The 16379-nt window shown below is 44.5% G+C and overlaps 2 protein-coding genes across 3 annotated transcripts in view; both read right to left on the bottom strand.

Moving 5' to 3' along the window:
* The window catches only part of LOC126162380 (lysosomal acid glucosylceramidase-like), a 518384-nt gene that overhangs the window by 184455 nt on the left and 317550 nt on the right, over positions 1–16379 (bottom strand). The gene's annotated exons all lie outside the window — the stretch shown is intronic.
* Positions 6594–16379, bottom strand: part of LOC126162382 (lysosomal acid glucosylceramidase-like) — a 126603-nt gene continuing 116817 nt past the window's right edge. The window contains exon 10 of the mRNA XM_049918852.1: positions 6594–6786. Within this exon, the coding sequence (XP_049774809.1) occupies positions 6669–6786 (118 nt within the window). The 3' untranslated portion in view covers positions 6594–6668. The remainder of the gene's footprint in view (positions 6787–16379) is intronic.

The raw sequence follows: 16379 nt of genomic DNA, 5'->3' as shown, positions 1-16379 counted from the left end.
AGGGTGTCCACAATGAGAAAATCAAAGAGAAACTGGGAATGAACTCCATAGATGTAGCAGTCAGGGCGAACAGGCTTAGATGGTGTGGTCATGTTACACGCATGGGAGAAGCAAGGTTACCCAAGAGACTCATGGGTTCAGCAGTAGAGGGTAGGAGGAGTCGGGGCAGACCAAGGAGAAGGTACCTGATTCGGTTAAGAATGATTTTGAAGTAATAGGTTTAACATCAGAAGAGGCACCAATGTTAGCACTGAATAGGGGATCATGGAGGAATTTTATAAGGGGGGCTATGCCTCAGGCTGAACGCTGAAAGGCATAATCAGTCTTAAATGATGATGATGATGAGTTGTATACTGTTTTGATTTCGAAATGTACAACCCTTATTTGATAACATTATGCATTGAAGGATGGATTGTATGACAAATTCTTAAGAGATCAATTCCATCAGCAACATTCTCATCTTATGTAACACAGAATCTAAGTTGCAATTCAGAAGAAACGTCTGCTGTCAGTATACTTTGCATAAAACATGTCAAACCATTGAGTAACAATACATAATGAAGGTCCTTATGTGAGATGTGAATCATTCTGCAGGCTGTCTCATCTCTAGTTCCTGTAATGTTTAGCATAAAAGTTTCAGAAACAAACGTCCACAAACTTCCATATCGCTTTGATGTCTTCTTTTTATCAGATTGTCTCTTTAAAACGTATTACATGATTCTAGATGAACACTGTTGTATGGATCATCACATTAGTTGTCATTTTCTGAGTACTTTCATTCCAAAAATACTTAGTAATGTGTTATACCAATGCACCCCTTTTAAACTGTACCGAGATCATAACTACTATGTACTCTTAGGTAACTATTAAGGCCAGTAGCATGTCACAGCAGCTAAATGGACATAAAGGTTTACGTACCCAATATCACAGCTGCATGCTGTGACATTGGTGGGGAAGCTGGCTGGACCAGCAGAGGGTCATGCCACACGCGTTTTACAAGTTTAGTAGCTGAAAACATTTTTTTTTCGGATTCAGGGTTATTTGCAAGAGTTTTCTGACAGGGCAAGTGTGCACCTGCCCCTCAAGCTTTTTTTTAAATTTCTCTACAGTACGTTTGTTTGAAATAAGATAGTGTGTATGACACGTGTGAGTTTGCCATGATCCATTTTCTATCGTTTTTCAATATGAGCTAAAGCAGATGTCTACTGATGGCATACTTTTAGGTTTCCTGTAATTTTAACTTTTGCCTTGTGGGGTGTGATGTTAGAGGTGGTGATGTGCCATGACAACTGCATACTAGCAGCAGGAATTGGCGGCTGATAACTTAGTCCAGCTCAACTGTCAGGTGGTGTTAGTAGTGCATGGTGACTCAGCAACTTGGTTCCGTACTCCTCTTTGCATTAGATTATCGAATCATTAGTATGTGTCTTACATCTCTGTGCACAGGGCTATTACTAGTGGGTAGTGCCACAACTCCAGGCGAGTGGGTCTTATATGTCTTATGTGACCCAGTGGCTGATGGCTTGCCACTGCCAGGCCCCTGGTAACAGTAGTGTTGAGCAGTGACTTGACTGTTAGTATGCTAACGTGGAGGCCGACAGAAGATATGGTGGCAGACTACTCGACTAGTAAAGTAATCTTGAACTTTGCAACTATTGATAGGCGTGTATTTCAATAAAGATAGAAGCATTACTAGACTAATACCAGCGCTCGTTTAACCAAAGCGCAGGTGGACTTAAACCTAGAACACATCAAATCCAAACTTAGGGAGAAATGAGGGGACTTAATTGTTTAAACTGTGATGTCAGAGATTTGGGGGATTTGTTTTAAACTCTGGGCAGCTGGACCTTAGCTTGGGGCAGGCAGTGGGTAATGTCAGGGGATACCTGGTGGCCATCTTGAATTCTACAATTAGAACAAATGATGTGACAACTAGGACTACATGTCCCTGCATTTCTGAGTGAATAATACCTTATGGTAAACATGTTTAGTGGTTTTTCATATTGATGAAGGTAGGTCAGAGATTGGTTATTACCTGTAGGGTGAAAAAATTTTTACATATAGTCAGGCTCAGATTGGCATCCTTTGTCTAACAGACAGTCCTGGACCTGCAGAGGAGACAAACGCCCTTTGTACTAGAGCTGGTACAAGGTAGGGGGGGGGGGTTAGGTGATGTGGGGGGAAAATGCCCTTTGTTCCAGAACCACAGGGTCAAAAGCATATTGTGTGTAGCAGGCAGGCATATTCCTGCAGGGAAAAATCACCATTTACCTCTAGGAGAAACCCAGTAAATTTTGACATCATAGAGACTGTGCCAGTATTCCAAGTGAGATGTCTTGAATCATCATCTTGGATTGTGATGTCATAGAGCCTGTGGCAGTATTCCAGGTCGGCCATGTTGAATCGCCATCTTGTTCATCTGTGTCATAGACTCTGAACCAGTGTTCCAGGTCAGCCATCTTCAGTTCCAACACGGTGATGCAACACCCTAGATATTTAAATTCACCATCAATTTATACAGAGGATAACAGCCCTACTTCCACATTGGCCTCCTAGGAGTGAGGGTGGGGAAATCCACTATCACAGTTGGTATTTGAATTTCCCACCAAATTTTGAATTTTCTATCAATTGGTACACATGGCAATTGACCTATGCCTGAGAGGTAGCCTTCTTTCCAGAACTCAGGAATCCAGTGGGGGGGAGAGGGGGTGACTTCACTCAGTGTAATAATAGGGTGATTAGTGAAAAACAGATCTTTGTTCCAGAACTGTAGATGGGGAGGACATGGAAAACCATTTATAAAAGACATCCTTTGTTCCAGAACTTTCGCAATTTCCACGAACCCATGGCTGAAAAGTGACCAACACACAACCTCTGCTTCATGTGGCAATGGTGTTTCGTGACAATACAGTTGATCGTCACACAGCCTCCCACTCCTCCCCTTCCTTGGCTTCTCTGTTTCTAATTCTCTCTCTGTCTCTCTCTCTCTCTCTCTCTCTCTCTCTGTTTCTCTCTCTCTCTCTCTCTCTCTCTCTCTCTCTCTCTCTCTCTCTCTTGCTCTCTCTCGCTCTCTGTCTCTCGCCTCCTTCCCTCTACTTCTGTCTCAGTCATCCCTGCCCAGTACTTCCCTGCTGTTCTATGTTTCACTATCTCCTTCACTCTTAGCCTCTCCTCATATTTCTCTTTACTCTTCAATCTTGCCCGACCCCACTTTCTCTCCATAATGCAACCACACCTATTACCAAAACAGGTTGTGATACACTCCTGGAAATTGAAATAAGAACACCGTGAATTCATTGTCCCAGGAAGGGGAAACTTTATTGACACATTCCTCGGGTCAGATACATCACATGATCACACTGACAGAACCACAGGCACATAGACACAGGCAACAGAGCATGCACAATGTCGGCACTAGTACAGTGTATATCCACCTTTCGCAGCAATGCAGGCTGCTATTCTCCCATGGAGACGATCGTAGAGATGCTGGATGTAGTCCTGTAGAACGGCTTGCCATGCCATTTCCACCTGGCGCCTCAGTTGGACCAGCGTTCGTGCTGGACGTGCAGACCGCGTGAGACGACGCTTCATCCAGTCCCAAACATGCTCAATGGGGGACAGATCCGGAGATCTTGCTGGCCAGGGTAGTTGACTTACACCTTCTAGAGCACGTTGGGTGGCACGGGATACATGCGGACGTGCATTGTCCTGTTGGAACAGCAAGTTCCCTTGCCGGTCTAGGAATGGTAGAACGATGGGTTCGATGACGGTTTGGATGTACCGTGCACTATTCAGTGTCCCCTCGACGATCACCAGTGGTGTACGGCCAGTGTAGGAGATCGCTCCCCACACCATGATGCTGGGTGTTGGCCCTGTGTGCCTCGGTCGTATGCAGTCCTGATTGTGGCGCTCACCTGCACGGCGCCAAACACGCATACGACCATCATTGGCACCAAGGCAGAAGCGACTCTCATCGCTGAAGACGACACGTCTCCATTCGTCCCTCCATTCACGCCTGTCGCGACACCACTGGAGGCGGGCTGCACGATGTTGGGGCGTGAGCGGAAGACGGCCTAACGGTGTGCGGGACCGCAGCCCAGCTTCATGGAGACGGTTGCGAATGGTCCTCGCCGATACCCCAGGAGCAACAGTGTCCCTAATTTGCTGGGAAGTGGCGGTGCGGTCCCCTACGGCACTGCGTAGGATCCTACGGTCTTGGCGTGCATCCGTGCGTCGCTGCGGTCCGGTCCCAGGTCCACGGGCACGTGCACCTTCCGCCGACCACTGGCGACAACATCGATGTACTGTGGAGACCTCACGCCCCACGTGTTGAGCAATTCGGCGGTACGTCCACCCGGCCTCCCGCATGCCCACTATACGCCCTCGCTCAAAGTCCGTCAACTGCACATACGGTTCACGTCCACGCTGTCGCGGCATGCTACCAGTGTTAAAGACTGCGATGGAGCTCCGTATGCCACGGCAAACTGGCTGACACTGACGGCGGCGGTGCACAAATGCTGCGCAGCTAGCGCCATTCGACGGCCAACACCGCGGTTCCTGGTGTGTCCGCTGTGCCGTGCGTGTGATCATTGCTTGTACAGCCCTCTCGCAGAGTCCGGAGCAAGTATTGTGGGTCTGACACACCGGTGTCAATGTGTTCTTTTTTCCATTTCCAGGAGTGTATGATTGTAGAATACAGCTATGCAGAAATGCTTCATTTTTGTGCACTAATTTGCGGTTGTTTTATTGACATTGCACCTTCCGCCGACCACTGGCGACAACATCGATGTACTGTGGAGACCTCACGCCCCACGTGTTGAGCAATTCGGCGGTACGTCCACCCGGCCTCCGCATGCCCACTATACGCCCTCGCTCAAAGTCCGTCAACTGCACATACGGTTCACGTCCACGCTGTCGCGGCATGCTACCAGTGTTAAAGACTGCGATGGAGCTCCGTATGCCACGGCAAACTGGCTGACACTGACGGCGGCGGTGCACAAATGCTGCGCAGCTAGCGCCATTCGACGGCCAACACCGCGGTTCCTGGTGTGTCCGCTGTGCCGTGCGTGTGATCATTGCTTGTACAGCCCTCTCGCAGTGTCCGGAGCAAGTATGGTGGGTCTGACACACCGGTGTCAATGTGTTCTTTTTTCCATTTCCAGGAGTGTATGATTGTAGAATACAGCTATGCAGAAATGCTTCATTTTTGTGCACTAATTTGCGGTTGTTTTATTGACAGTACTGGCCATGTTTGCTTGGTAGGAAAGAATTGCCTTTCTCTCACTGGGAAGGTGCTCCCCCAGCGTGATCTCTGGTTCCTGTTTCTCAACAGAAAGCGGTCAATGAGTCTCGTTAGGTGGGGAAGCGTCACTACGGAGATGAGCAGTTTAACTGAAGTGGGTCTGTTCTTTTGTTGGCTACAGCTGGCCTTCGCTGAAGGCAGAGACCACCCTGCAGTCACTACTGTACTGAGAGAATAATTGAGCATGACACTTTGCCTTTTCTATATAGATGTTAAACGATGAGATCCCATGGTGCCATCCAATCAGCATGAGAAAGTCTGTTACTTTGACTCCAAAATTTTTATGTATCCAACCGAATGAGTTAACCTCACCATTGTAGTTGGCGCCAAGAGATTGAGCAGTTGGTGGAACACAGCTCCAAGCCATTACCAACCTGTTACTCATTAACATGCATTTTGTATGCCAAGAGAGGGAAGCTTCTACTGTGTTTCCCTGTATTTCGTGACATGAGCGACATTTTCCTTTGTCATATAGGCAACATCATTGAGGCGTCCACTCCATGTGGAGTTTTCTGGAAAGTTGGAGGTTGAGGTCGGAGACCAATATTACTGGGCTTTTAGTCCCCTGGCCCAGTTAATGATGCTGATTGGCACGCCATAGCTGATTCAGGGGAAATGTAAGTGCCGCAGTTGTGGTAACACGATACATATTCTGAGCAGCTCGCAGTTTACTTGTCCTGCTACGCAATTTGTGTCGTCTTTGTAATAGGGGAGGAAATCTTGTGTATTCTCCATAAAATCTTCAGTGTAATCTGGTTTTGCCCCACAGCGTCAGCATCTTTTGTAATTTCTATAGAGACTTTACAGAGATTTGCTGTCTGAGCATTTTGCATGAGTTTTGTCCATCATTGAGAGCAAACAAAATCTATTACACTCAGATTTTACTTGTATTCACAGATCTCTTAATTGTCCTACAACTTTTCCATAGTTAGGTGAACCAAAAATAACAAATATAAATTGTTATATACCTAAGTTGGCGCTGCTGCTACGGTCGCAGGTCGAATTCTGCCTCGGGCATGGATGTATGTGATGTCCTTAGGTTAGTTAGGTTTAAGTAGTTTTAAGTCTAGGGGTCTGATGACCTCAGATGTTCAGTCCCATAGTGCTCAGAGCCAGTTGAATACCTAAGTTGTCGTTCTCACTGTGACGACGTCTTCGTTGTGTACAGTGGCCAAACACAACGAACAGTAAGGAACGAGAGACTCTACCAAGTTTCAAGGTAAACCACAAAGTGTTAGCTGTACGAAGTAGGAGGATTGTTGGAAGTTTCAGTGCAACATAGAAACACAGATTTTTCAGTAGGTGTGTATTTATTTGGTCTGTAATACAAGTGTGTTTGAAGAGTGCTGTAGTGCAGAAGCGGTTTTCACGCAGTGTTGCCAGCTCTCTGGTAGACGAGCGTGTGCATGGAGTGGGCGGGCAGCGACAGCGACGCCTCTCCCAGCTGGGGGTCCGACACCACCACGGAGCGCCGCGTCCCCTGCCTGACAACACACAAACAACAGGGTCAGCACACAACCTGCCCTGCAAACAGAGGTACGAATGGGCACTGATCTCTACAACATCCGGATACAGGACTCTGCTCTATGAACAGAGAACTGTGGTGCCCTTGCAGACACCTGCATTCCATATCACTTATCTAACAAATTTTCGTTCAGCTGTACGTGAACAAGGATTATTGGTTTCTGACTATAAACCCCATTTCAATGAGTGTGGCAGTCTGAAGCAGCGAATTTTTACAAACGACATTATTGCAGTACTTTATCAGAAGATATGCAGATAATTAAAATAATTGCTTCCTTGTGGTTATGCTTCTGCCAATGTAAGCAAAAAATATTTTGTGTTGTTTGTATCTCTATTGCGTATATCCTGCAGCAAGCTTACAACGACTTATAACTTTAAGAGGAGTAGGCATACAGTTTTAATTGTTGTTGTTCTGGTCTTCAGTCCTGAGACTGGTTTGATGCAGCTCTCCATGCTACTCGATGCAGCTCTCCATGCTACTCTAACGTGTGCAAGCTTCTTCATCTCCCAGTACATACTGCACCCTCCACGCTGCGCTCCAATGCTAAAGTGGTGATCGGTTGATGCCTCAGATGCTTCTATTCTCTTCTTGTCCAAACTATTTATCATCCATGTTTCACTTCCATACACAGCTTCACTCCATACAAATACTTTCAGGAACGGCTTCCTGACACTTAAATCTATACTCGATGTTAACAAATTTCTCTTCTTCAGAAACACTTTCCTTGCCATTGCCAGTCTACATTTTGTATCCTCTCTACTTCATCTATCATCATTTATTTTGCTCCACAAATAGCAAAACTCTTTTACTACTTTAAGTGCCTTATTTCCTAATCTAATTCCCTCAGCATCACCTGACTCAATTCGACTATATCTTATATCCTCCTTTCAAGACAGTGTCCATTCCGTTCAACTGCTCTTCCAAGTCCTTTGCTGTCTCTGACAGAATTACAATGTCATCGGCGAACCTCAAAGTTTTTATTTCCTCTTCATGGATTTTCATACCTACTCCGAATTTTTCTTTTGTTTCCTTTACTGCTTGCTCAATATACAGATTGAATAACAACAGGGAGAGGCTACAACCTGTCTCACTCCTTTCCCAACCACTGCTTCCCTATCATGCCCTTCGACTCTTGTAATTGCCATCTGGTTTCTGTACAAATTGTAAACAGCCTTTCGCTCCCTGTATTTTACCCCTGCCACCTTCATAATTTGAAAGAGAGTATTCCAGACAACATTGTCAAAAGCCTACAGTTTTAATTATCACTTCTAAAAATCAAGTTATATCACTAATATTGTCGTTTGTTTGTAGGTGTCTGTCTGCAGTTGTGGTACACACTGAAATACCTGAACCACCAGAACAGCCAAAACAAATTGGTGTATCTCCACTAAGTGTATGTGGTGTACGTCCACTAAGTATTTTTCTGCATTAATAGGGAATTCCGCTGCAACAACACATGCTATGCCGGTGGACGTGTATGGTGAAAGTGCATAACTGTATGAAACAGTGGGTAAGTGGAGCAGTCGCTTCCAATGAGATCAGACAAGTCTGAACGAAGCGGCAGTTCATCTCTGTGTGAAGAAGCGGGAATCGCAAGATAAAATGGAAGACTTGGTGCTAGGAGATCGGCGCATCATAATTCACGTGATAGTGGAAAAATCACCAGTGGATTAGACTTCATCGCCTTACACGAGATCTTGAACGTGATGAACATCGCCACCCGGTGGCTTCTGTGGGAGCTAACCAAGCAGTGGATTCACCACCGCCGGAATGGGCGATGACCCAGCTGTCATCGAGAAACGCGATGGCGAGTGGTTTTTGGGAGTGCCACGGTGTGGTGCTGGCAGATGTAACTGGAAAAGGACCAACCATGAGAGAAGCAAGCTACCGAAATCTTATGAGATCATGGGAGGCTGTAAGGACGAAGTATCGTAGGAAGCTTTCCAAGGGGCGACATTCTCCATGATAGCTCCCTAGCTCATTCTGCACACTACAGGATCACACATGCTGCTTCTCTGAGATACCAAATTATCTCTCACTCCCCGTGTTCTCCTGACATGGATTCCAATGACTTCATGCTCTTTCGTTCACTAAAGGAATTATTGTATGGTATGTACTTGCAGAATGGCGACGAGGTGATTTTCTGGGTAGAAAGTTTCCTAATCAGCCAAAATACAAATTTCTACAAACAAGGTCTCAGCTAAGTCATCCATCGTCGGGAAAAATGTCCCAGACTGAAGGCAGAACACGCAGAGCTGGACTAAGACCATCACCAGGTGGAGAGGTCATAAAAAGCAGACTGGCAATACCAAGAAAAACATTTTTGAAAAAGAAGAATTTTAATCACCTACTATCAACGAAAGTGTTTGGAGGTCTTTTCTGAAGGTATTTATTCGGGCTGTAGCCTTGTGTGACAGTAGTGAAGCGCGTGTGATCAGTTCACGCGAGAAGAAGATAGAAGCTTTTAAAATGTGGTGCTGTAGAAGAATCCTGAAGATCTGATGCGTAGATCGAACTGCAAACGAGGAGGTACTGATTCGAACTGGAGAAAAAAAAGTGACACAACTTGACTAAAAGAAGAGATCACTTTAAACTGCAGCTGTGTTGTTTAGCAATTTTAGTAAAAAGTTTAATTGTAATGGTAAATGCGAGATTAAATTATAGTTCTAGAATTAAGAATATGAAACAAATCATTTATGTACAGTGTGAGCTGCAGACCCGCTTTTTATGCTGGGACAGGAGAAGACAGTGGCAATGGTAAAGAGATGGAGATTAATAAATACTAGAAGATAACAGACAGTGCCTGTGTCATAGAAAGAACCAAGGAGACACTGGCAGTATATGTGAGAGAGAGGGACACAGTGGCAGTGGAACGTCACAGAACAGTGCTAGGAAAAGAGTGATGGAGACGGTACCAGGGGTGGGAGGAGGATTAAGGGAAAGAGAAAATGGAAGTGGGTGAGAGCGAGTGATAATGAGAGACAGAGTGTATGACAATGACAACCAGGAAGAGGGAGAAACAGTGACTGTGACAAGAGACAGCAGTTGTAGGAAGGAAGGTATGAGATATTAACAGTAACAGAGATCAATAGAAACGTAACAACAGTGAGAGAATGTAGAAGTAGGACAGAATGAAGCTGTGACGCACGAGACAATGACGGAGACACACAAAGAGTGACACACTGAGAGTGAATTGGACTGGTGAGTGAGTGAGAGGAGTGTAACTGGGTGAGCATGGGTATGAGCGACTCACAGCGATGGTCTACGGGGTGTGACTGAGTTACAATTAGGGGACCTTGTGGGAGTCTGACGTGAGTTTCATGTTAAAAAAGCGCGAACACGTTTGCATGAGAACATTTTTGGAAAACATTATTAAAGGTACTGAGAATGGTAGAATGAGGTAGCTGCTACCCTACTCTTCAGTCGGATTCTTTTGAATAAACAGGAAAATATTCGCATTTTTTGTGCTCTGACAGGAGCATTTTTTCGCTAGTGGTATTATAGACAACATTTCATAAAGAAAAGCTGTCTGGGAATTGTAGACTGGACTAATAGATAATGTTTCAATAAGTAACTCATGTCCGGAAATTTGTCCTCTGGATAAAAATTTTGAAAACCAGATGACTTTCAAATCTCCCGCTTCACAATACACGCACAGAACGGACAGTGACCTCTGACCTGTGTGCTCTACGGGAGCCCATGGCGTTGGCAGTGTTTCGATTACTCGTCGTCGCAATCTCTTCAAAGCCGAGAGTGCGAAGCGTCCATGGAGCGCTGCAGTCGCCCCTCCAACTTGCGAACGTACCAGCCTCTCGCAGCCGTTGCTCCAGTCAGACGAAAATGGCACGTGACGTCATAATTAATAGGCTGACTACGGCAACCTTTTCGCAGTTTTTGTGCGTTCAGTGGAACGAGATATTTGAAAGTGTTCTGATCTTCAAATTTATTTTACATCCAAACGATACATTCCTGGACTCGTGTTTCTTTGCAGAACTTTGCCTACTAAGTCTCTTCTACAACCCCTAGATACAGTGATGATCCAAAACGTTTGACCACTGTCCTTCGCGACGTTGGATGCCGCCTGGTGGCGTTGCGGAACGTGACGCAGAAACAAAAGTGTGTAAGCGGAGCACACGCCGTCGGGGGATCACGTGCTGCTGTCGTGAGTATCTACGGGAAGAGGTAGAAGGACGCTGAAACTACTACAAGGATGGTTTGAAAAGATCTCGGAATCACCACGAGACGTCAGCGATGGCGCAACGAGTTTTTCACGTGATATTCATTGCACTGTTGCCAGTAAACACGTGCCACGTCAGTGCTCTTTGAAGAGAGTTGTGGCGGTGACGTGGCTCTGTTGTTGTTCCCGCGCAGTGATTTGCGAAGATGGAAAAAGTCGAGATTCGACGTATGTTCGACGTATGATTAAGTTCTTCGTAAAGAAAGGTATGAAAGGATAGGACATTCCTGCCGATTTCCAGAATGCACTGAGGTACTCTGCTCCTTCATATTCACCTGTTGCAAAGTGGACAAATGAATTTAAATTTGGTAGGGAGGGCTTAGATCAGGGGTTCCCAATAAAATTTTCTCGAGGACCCCCTCTTCGAGCATGACTGGTACCTTGTCATATCACAATATCGGGTACCTAAGAAAGCCAAATTAAGAGTCTTTTTATACGTTTTCTATTTTTGGTACTTAGCAAAAACAGTGACATATTCATTATTGAAAAAATATTGAGCTTAAAACTTTTTCAATTTAGCCATCATTGTTATTGTTAAATTTTTGGTTATTGCTCAAAATCTTTGTCTCCAAATCTGGGTGTTTAGTATAACCAACTCTTTAAAAAAACTAAAAATTGACTATGAACTGAAAATGACAGGAAAAAATTAAAACTGAGTATACTGGTCTTTCAAGTGTACTACACTTGAGATTGCATTGAGTATACATGGGTGAAAAATAAGAAAACACTAATTTCATACAAGGTATTACTTATCTGAAAAAATACAGTTACAGCAGAATACTCCATCAGTATACAGTTAGTTTTAATTTTCAGTTCTTAATGACATGAGTTCAATCTGACCTTTGAGTCCATTATTTCTGAAATATTAGGTTGCAAACTTGAAACTTTCACTCTGAAATCCGATTCCCATATTTGTTTTTCATGAAACACATGAAAGAAAATGCTTGCTCACAAAGATATGTGGTTGCAAATGGAAGGATCTTTTTCATTGCCTTATCTCCAAATTTCTTGTAGTCCTTGCGTGCTGATACGCAGAAGTCTGTAATTTTATCACCGATGAAAATGTTTATCATCGTACCACAGCTGGACAGATCCACAAGTTGATCTTGCTCTTCTTCAGTGATGCCTTGGATTTTGTCTATTTCTTCACAGCTGAAGGGATTTCGCATCCTTCTGTCGTCAGGGTCAGGTTCAGGGAAATACTCTCTAAAAGTGGTGGCTAGGCTGCGTAGATGCTCGGCTACATTAATCTTGATCTGGGCAGGCAAACTCTCCTCTGATGACTCCAAGAATTGTTTTAAAGTAGAAAAGTTAGTCAGTGACTCGTTTTCTATCCTTGACGCCCAGATCTGACACTTTTTGACCATAGCACTAATCCTATCCTCAACTTTGAACATGTCTACATTTTTTCCTTGTAAACTCAAGTTTAACTCACTCAAGTGTTCAAACACATCAGCTAAGTACGCAACTGAGCAAAGCCAAAAGAAGTTAGTGTCAAGAAGGAAGACACAAACCTCGTCTCTAAGTTCAAAAAATATTGACAAGACCCTACCTCGAGAAAGCCATCTTACTTCCGTATGAATAATAAGTTGTTCATGCTCACTGCCGATCTCAGTCTAATAAGACGCTACACGCAGAAGTTAGCGTTCGCTAAAGCTCTGCTCATACAGGAAGCGGCCAAAACAAAAAATCTGTTATCATACGAAATATATTTAATATATTTTTTATTCTAATAGCACCTTGCGGACCCCTCTGGCATAGCTCGCGGACCCCTGGGTGTCCGCGGACCACCTGTTGGGAACCACTGGCTTAGATGATGATCCTCGCAGTGGTCGGCTAAGATATGTCACTACTCTAGAAATCATTGTAAAGTGCACAAATGGTTATGGAGGACCGTCGATTGAAAGTACGTGAAATTGCTCACTCTTGCCAGATGTCATCTGAAAGGGTATATCACAAGAATTAGAAACGAAAAAATTATCTGCAAGATGGGTGCTGTGACTCTTGACGCGCGCCAGCACATATGTGCCGTCACCATGGCAAAATTACACGAACTAAGGAATGAATTGTTCCCACACCAGCCTTATTCACTTGATATGCCTCCGTCAGTCTTCCATCTCTTCGCAAAACTGGGAATTTTTCTTGGTGGACGAAGATTCACTTCAAACTAAAAATTGATAGCTGGAGTTGACAACTATTTTGCAGACATGGAGGAAACTCATTTCCGAGATGGGAATGGGATCAAGGCACTGGAACATCGTTGGACCGAGTGCATCGATCTACAAGGAGACTACACTGAAAAATAAAAAGTTTCAGTGATGTAAGCACTTTTTGTTTCTATTCCGTTCCTAGAACTTTCCAAACAACCCTCGTACTAGGCGCTAAATGATTGGACGTCCACGAATCTTCACAGAACGTGCGGTTTGAAGGCCTGTCTGCTCTGTAAATCAGGATAGACGGTGATCTGTGGCATCTCTGCCGAAAGTGCACAAGTGCTGGTGCATGCACAAGTGTTTCGGAGCACACCGCTTATCGCACATAGTTGAACATGGAGCTCTGCAGCAGACCACCCCTACGTCTTCACATGTTGATCCAACGACATCGTCAGTTACAATGGCAGTGGGGAAGGAACCATTGGCTTTCGACCGTCGATCGATAAAAGTGTCGGCTCCTCGTGTGAATCACATTTTTGCCGTACTGGGTCGACCGTCATCTCCCGCAGGCTGGTGGGAGGAGTATTATGCTATGGGAGACATTCTCCTGCGCTTGCATGTGACCTGTGGTAGTAATCGAAGATGTGCTGACAACTCATAACCACCTGAATTCCTTCGTGCTTTATGCCTTCCCCGATGGCGATGTCATCTTTCAGCAGTATAATTGTCCGTGTCTCGGAGGCAGAACCGCGCTACAGTTGTTTGAGGGGCATTATAGTGAACTAACGTTAATGTCTCGGCGACCAAATTCGCCTGATTTAAATCCTGTGAGCCATCTGGGTCGCTATAGGGCGCCATCACTACGTATGCAAATCAGTGGCCCTCTCTTTGCGCATATTACATGACCTGTCCAAGGACATCCAATGTCTCATACCTCCACAAACTACTAGCAAACTGTCGAATCCATGATGCCCCGAATCAGTGACGTATTTCGTCCCAAAACGAACGAACAAGCTATTAACCAGATAGTCATAATATTTGGCTCATCAGTATATAAGAAATATCTGTAACACTTAGGCTGAAAAAAACAAAGCTTTCAGCCACTATACTATGTTCACAAGGATATCTGCGTCATTTAAAAGATGACCCTATGCGAGAGCGTATTAAGTATGTACTGCTTGCAGCGTACAAGCCTACTTTCTTAGTAATTACTTGTGAAGTACAGCCATCGAGCTAAGAATTACAGAGACTAGTTGCATAACAATCATACGCCATGCTGATATACATAAACCCTCGATCTTGTTCTTCACCAAAGTATAATGTAAATAATTAAGTGTCTCTAATGGTCTTTGTTCAGGTCTTTACAGTAGTGACCAACAGCAAAAATGTTTGCAATGAGGGTGCGGATGATTCTTCTTATAGAGGCGACGTCACCCCACTGTACGTAGAGTCATAATATCCGTGCTCCAGTAACATTTACTCAGAAAGTTATCTATACGGATTGCTATTTAGAAAGAAAATAGTTTTTAAAACGCGCCACTCTCTGTACACAACGGTCATCTAACAATAAACCCCCTTCAGTTGTCTACTGAGCCAATGTTATACCTGAAAACGCACAATAGTGACATGTTCTGTAGAACTCGCCGAGAAGTTCGGTGAGAGTTAAGAGTACATCGTAAGTCTTATTGTAAAACCTTGCAATTGAGAGAGAAATGTAACATCTCTCTGAATTTGAGATCGTCGAGAATGAGGCACACCTTTGAGACCCAATGCTTAGTTTACTGTGCACAACGGATTTACTAATGCTGTAAATGATTGGCCCTAGCGAAGAATCTGAAGGTGGGGGAATTTACATAATATCATCATTTAAAGGAATTGGTTCTGATAGTGAACTCAGTAATTAAATAACACTGTGACTTATTGTCAAAAATATATGAATATCAAAGCAATGAAACATAATTATAAAGACAAAAACGTTACAATCCTGCTATACGTATTGCTAACTAATGCAATGAGTTGGCTAAGTTACTAAAAGAGGTGGAGTTACACCAATCTTGGGTCTGCTTCTGTGATACAGGCACAGTACCCTGACTATGATGACCAGAGTGACAGTTTGACTAGAACTAATACCCCAAGATCCTACAGAACTAGGGAAGTGCTGACAAATGAGCCAGTGGCAGCTATCTTGCAATCGAACAGAACCGTTCTGGTTTCCCTAAATGCTGTATCTGTAAGCGAGGGTTCCCATAGTCTTTTCTGAACTCTGAACAGGGCTGAGACACAGAGACTGCACGACTTCAGAGCGTGCAGCCGCAATCTAGTCTCCACATCTCTCAACTGGCGCATGTCTTCCTCATCCTGGACATGACTGTCCTCATCCACGTCTTCCCATCGACCCCATTTTGTGTCTCTAAAAACGAAGCTTACTGCGGCCTCCCCGGCAATACTATGTGCCCATCAATTTTCTAAAAATTTGGCAACGCCCCCAAATAGCGTAATTGTTTCATAGGAAGGGTTTCTTGCCCAAAATTGCCGAAACGCCAACACACCAACGAATCTCATATATTTCCTTCCTTTCTAAAGAGCTTGCTGCCATGAGTTAAACTCAGATGACGTCACAAGTAACACGCCGATCAGTGCTCATTGTACCATCAACTAGCCTCACATTACAGATCCCGTGAAAACGCAAAAAGCTTGCTACGAGTCTACTAGTCGACTCTGCTACAGCGTCAGCTCAGAGCTATTTTCGAGTTTTTTATGAACGCCAAGAGATGTTTCTCTCCACAGGTGTCTCACCCCCCCCCCCCCCCCCAGTTCCCAGTGCCTATCGCCTTATGGCAGAGTTAAGTTTTCTGTCATGAAGCCTTTTTTATATTGGGCACTCACTGATTGTCATAAATGGGTAACGGCTTGTCCGCCAGCACACTATCCATCCAAGTGACTTTCATGCCCTGGGCAGGAGGTAGCTTCCCCAGCTGTCGTTTTTCTTGCTTCTTCAAAAGGCCAGAGGCACGGCTCTAGTGGGTAGTTTCACCAGGCCTCGCTATGTACCACAAGTCTCATGTTCATAGCACTATTTGCTCCTAAAGTAAGCCCAGAAAACGACTGGAAGCACCCAGCACCAAGTTGGATTGTAAGAAAATTAAGAAGAGGAAATGAACA

The sequence above is a fragment of the Schistocerca cancellata genome, chromosome 2 (assembly GCF_023864275.1).
Source record: "Schistocerca cancellata isolate TAMUIC-IGC-003103 chromosome 2, iqSchCanc2.1, whole genome shotgun sequence".
Lineage (NCBI taxonomy): Eukaryota > Metazoa > Arthropoda > Insecta > Orthoptera > Acrididae > Schistocerca > Schistocerca cancellata.
Note: the sequence above shows the minus strand (reverse complement) of the source record. Positions and strands in the feature narration are given on the sequence as shown.